The 4,609-nt window shown below is 41.5% G+C and overlaps 1 protein-coding gene across 6 annotated transcripts in view; it reads right to left on the minus strand.

The window, feature by feature from the left end:
* The window catches only part of LOC101859725 (ras GTPase-activating-like protein IQGAP1), an 88,259-nt gene that overhangs the window by 38,388 nt on the left and 45,262 nt on the right, over nucleotides 1–4,609 (minus strand). For all 6 annotated transcript variants that reach the window (XM_013086477.2, XM_005105464.3, XM_005105460.3 and 3 more), the window contains exons 4-5: nucleotides 2,006–2,162; nucleotides 1,579–1,656 (exon numbers count right to left, since the gene is read on the minus strand). In XM_013086477.2, coding sequence (XP_012941931.1) covers nucleotides 1,579–1,656; nucleotides 2,006–2,162 — 235 coding nt within the window. The remainder of the gene's footprint in view (nucleotides 1–1,578; nucleotides 1,657–2,005; nucleotides 2,163–4,609) is intronic.

Raw genomic sequence — 4,609 nt, forward strand, 5'->3', positions numbered from 1 at the left:
CCCCTTCCCCACAACTTCCACCTGTTTATTGCTTTGAGTGCAATGCACATCATAGGAAAACCAAACACCACAAATGAAACAATAAAATTTTGGATCTTTTCTTTCTTCATTAAATTTTTTTTCTGTTTTAACAAGCTCTCTATCTACTAATTTAATTCTAGTTTTAGTAAGAGTTTTACGGCACTTGCAACAAAAATAGATCACAAAAGGGCCGGAGATAGAGGTGTTACGAGAGAGATACACACAAAGAAAAGTTGAAAGACAGATAAGGACGAATGATGTTTGATAGTAAAGATGGAACAAACCACACCAGCGCACCTGCCAACCACCCACTCCATCTACTACCTAGTTTGTTTTCCAACAGGTGACACACCAATACATGAAAATTAGAACCAGCATCCTTTCCAGAGCTCAAATTTACATTTACAATTTACAATCAATAAAAACTTTGTTACAGGAGAGGGTGAGGTATTACATTATATAGAGTTTAAAAAATCTACATGACATTGATTACACAATGCTGCAGGCATTTAATTACGTATGGTGATGCAGACTACCTTTAATGATGGTTCGTTTTTTATGGAGAGGTAGTGGTGGTGTTGTCGGCAAAAAATATCTCAGCCTATGCATATTTTGAAAAACTTTAAAAGTGTACTTGTCTTCTGATGTCGACTCCATGTCACTGTGACTTGTCTTGTAAGGAGAAGCAATGTTAGTGTAAAAGATTTTTGAAAAGAAAAAGAGGAATACAAGAACATGCTTAAGTACTGAGTCTGAACCTGAGGTTATATTATACTTCAGAGCACTCATAGTCCAGCATCGACATAAGCCCACGATACATCCCATTTCAACAGCAGATCTAATTTTCTCTTTGAATGTCCAATTTTCATCATTATAAAAACAAACAAAAAATTGTAACTGTAGCAGTTTTACGCCCGGATCCCCACAATGTAGATCATTAAAGAGGCAGCCAACCTGTGCTCATTGGGATAAAACATCCCAGCAGAAAGCCTGAGACACTCAAAAAAAAATTCTTCGAACATGTTATTCAAAACAAATTGAAAGAATTAAGTGGTCAAAATCCTTAACAGACCATACTTCATCACTTAGAAGCTATTTGTCCTTCAGACAAAGATTTGGTCAAAAATAAATCAATATTAGCGTAACAACATATATCCCTAACAGATCAATATTATCAGAATGCTCCTCATCTGCATAACAAAAGAAAGACAGCTGCCGCAACTTACAACAAGCTGCCCTGTCTCCAGGGTAAAAAGACTATAAAAACAGATGCAACGCAATATAGTCGCATGTGGTTGGGATGAGAGTGTTGTAAAGTCTTATGAGCAGTCTGTTGGATACATGATTATAAATATGCTCTTTATACACCTTTTAGTTCGCATTTTGGAAACACAGGCAAAACAAACAACTCTACAAATGAAACAACCCCCCCCCCCCTCCTCCTCCCCAAATCTCCTGATAACTGGCATCGAATGTGTAGGGAAAGTGTGTAATTACAACCATCCACACCCAACAGCCAACATATCCCTTCTCTGACAAAACAAAAAGGACTCTTACAGATGGTAAGCCAATCTCGTCCATGGCTCTCAGCCAGTGGTTGATGTTATCTGTGTGACGGAAGTGCAGGCCTCGGCTCTGTGGGGGAAAAACGTTTTGCTAACTCACAACAGAACATTGTTTTGAATACATCGCCACTTCGTTAATTGTAAAGAAAAAAACACCCCTTGATCTACCATTGAATAGAATATTTGATGACATAACTTTCAAGTAAAATATTTCTGGCTCCCCATTTAACAAAATATTCCTATTACATGATATCAACATCCTAATATAGATTTTAAATCCCAGATAAAACTTCAGTAGTACATAAGAAAAAGTACATTATAAAAAAATGGAAAAGTTGTCAATCTCTCATATTTTTTAATTTACTTCATTAAAATCCACCTTTCCTACTTAACCTCAACACAATACATGGGTTTCTCACGTTATATCTGGTTTGCTCTTTATCGTAGATCTTTTTAAGCGGAGCCACGGAGGGTGCAAAGAAGTGTCCCAGTTTGGCCAGGTACACGCCATTGCGCAGGCCTTCCTCGAGCTCTGTAGATGTGGGCAACTCTTCATTGATGCAGGCTTCAATCCAGCTGAAAGAATAGAATAGTAAAACGTGTTAATGAGTATTGTGCCAATGTCAACATTTCTGCTCACATGATTGAGTGAAAAGAAAAGAGAGAAAGAAGTATATTACTCATGCATTGTATTTATCCTCATGACCGTGTACCTTTATTTCCAACATAGTACACATGTATATATAGTATACATGTGCACAGTGTATAATATCTGTATATAATATACAGGTATTGGAGGTGCCAATTGGCTACCAAAATAATCCTAAACAGTTCACACCCCGTAGAAACGCGTTCTCACCCCTCCCCCCCCCCCTCTTCCATTAATTCTAAAAGACAGCCAAGACCCTGCAATTTGATTTTGCCAAGGAAGACCCGGGACAGCAATACTCCTGGTTATCTTCCCTTTTGTACTGTTAGCCGCGCCTCAGAGCATCTCTGCAACATTGTCCAGGCCTCGGGCAAAGGGCCTGAGAGCACGGCTGAAAGGTATGCGGGGGTGAGAGATCGAAGACGTCAACCCTCGGGGAAAGGAGAGAGGGGGGAGGGCGTGTGCAATGGGCCAAGTACTGTCGGTAACCAAGTCATGTTTACAGAGAGATTTTCTTTCAAAATGCTCGGGAAGCATCAGCCGCCAGCACGGGCCAACTGAAATATTTCACAAACTCCACAAATTCTGCACTATGCGACTTCTTTTTTTCCCCTCATTGGTAGCTCAGTGACCCGTTCATCTGTTTCCCTTTCATGTAAGGAACATGTTTTCGCTTTGCTTCAATTTTCTGCCCTTGGCTGTATTTGTGGGGAGTCCGGTGTTGTTTTTGCGTTGCGTGTTTTGTTGTTGGTGGGTAGGGTTGGGTTTTTTTCATCAATAAATCAAGAGAGGGTGTTTCTTTGATCGTTGTGTGGGAAAGTGTGATGAGTAGGACGAGGAGTGGGTGAAAGGAGGTTATGAAGAGCGACAGACAGGCAGGCAGAAAGAGAGTGTGGAGCGGGTGAGAGAATCACATCCAAACGACAACGATCATACAATGCTGACCACTAACATTCTTCAAACACCCACAAGAGACAGAAGATCTAAACACCCACAAGAGACAGAAGATCTAAACATCCACAAGAGGAAATGGGGGGGGGGGGGGGCTGATGATAGGTTGGGGGAGGGGGGGGGAAAGGGCCATTATATATATATATATTTTTAAAAAAAAAAAAAAACGGAAGGCAACGCCTACTATGTTGCAGTTTATCCCCGAATGGCACCGCCGTGTCCACGGGTCGCCAAGCGCACTGTGCTGATTTAAAACCCCCCCCCCCCCCCCCCCCACTCCCTCCGTCCCCTTCCAAACGTGCTCCTTCTCTCAATATCCGCACAACAACATAAAACGGTTATATTTTCCTTTACGACTTCCGTAAAGTTTAACAGTTGATACGGCACGCGTAATCCGTTGCGGGACCATTACGCAGCAGGTGAGATTCATCCCTACTATAACAAGAAATCTGTCAAGCGGTTGTGAAACACGACACTCGACACATGATATTATTATATATATAGCACGCGATCGTGTGCTGCGATAGGCCTTGCAACACACGACACAGCCAAAAGTTGGATTTTCGATTGAGATCAGGACTGAGCACACATTTTTTTTTACACAGGAGAGTGCAGTGGAAATTGTTCCCAATGTCCTACACGGGTGGTTAGAGGACACCACTGATATATCATACTTTCTTGTCTTTCCCCATGTTGTGTCTGTCTGTCTTCACTTTGTTCCTGCGCTTTATGATCGTCAGTGGGTTGTTGGCGGGTGTTCTAGTGAGGTTTGCTTCTTCTTTCCTATTAAACATCTATCGTCCTTATCTCCCCTCCTTCCTGTTCGTGTTTATTACTCTCTTGTAACACCTCTAATCTTCGGCACTTAAATGACATTATTGTGTTGCAAGTGCCGTAAAACGCTTACTAAACTAATGACCGTCATCGTGTCGATGTGCTTCTCTTAACTCAAACTCTTATCCAAAGTCATCCCCCTCCCCCTCCCACCCTACCCCACCGACAAGTTTAAATACTTAATTTTAAGATGCGACGACTGCTTCGACACATCCTGTCGGGGCCCAACCAAGGCTATGGGGGACACATCTCGGCAGGAAGTCGGAGACACTTTTTCAAAAAATACATTGTGGATCTTAAGGTCCCCCATGTGGGAATCCATCACACGCTCTGCGCCTGCAAGCCGACGAGCCTAACCAATACACTACGGACAAGAGCAAGACCCAGCAAAACGCAAGCGTTGTGCTATTTTCTTTTTATTCTAATTTTCCGGTTTGAGGTAAATCATTTTGAACTGAACGCACTGAATTCCAGTTGCTAAAACTACTTTTAAAAAAACAAACCAAACAAACAAACAAAAAAGAAAGAAAGAAACTGAAGTTCTGCAGAACACGGACATAAAACATAATTTTTGGGCTTGTATGGGTGG

Source organism: Aplysia californica, unplaced genomic scaffold (genome assembly GCF_000002075.1).
Source record: "Aplysia californica isolate F4 #8 unplaced genomic scaffold, AplCal3.0 scaffold00471, whole genome shotgun sequence".
Taxonomy (NCBI): Eukaryota; Metazoa; Mollusca; class Gastropoda; order Aplysiida; family Aplysiidae; genus Aplysia; species Aplysia californica.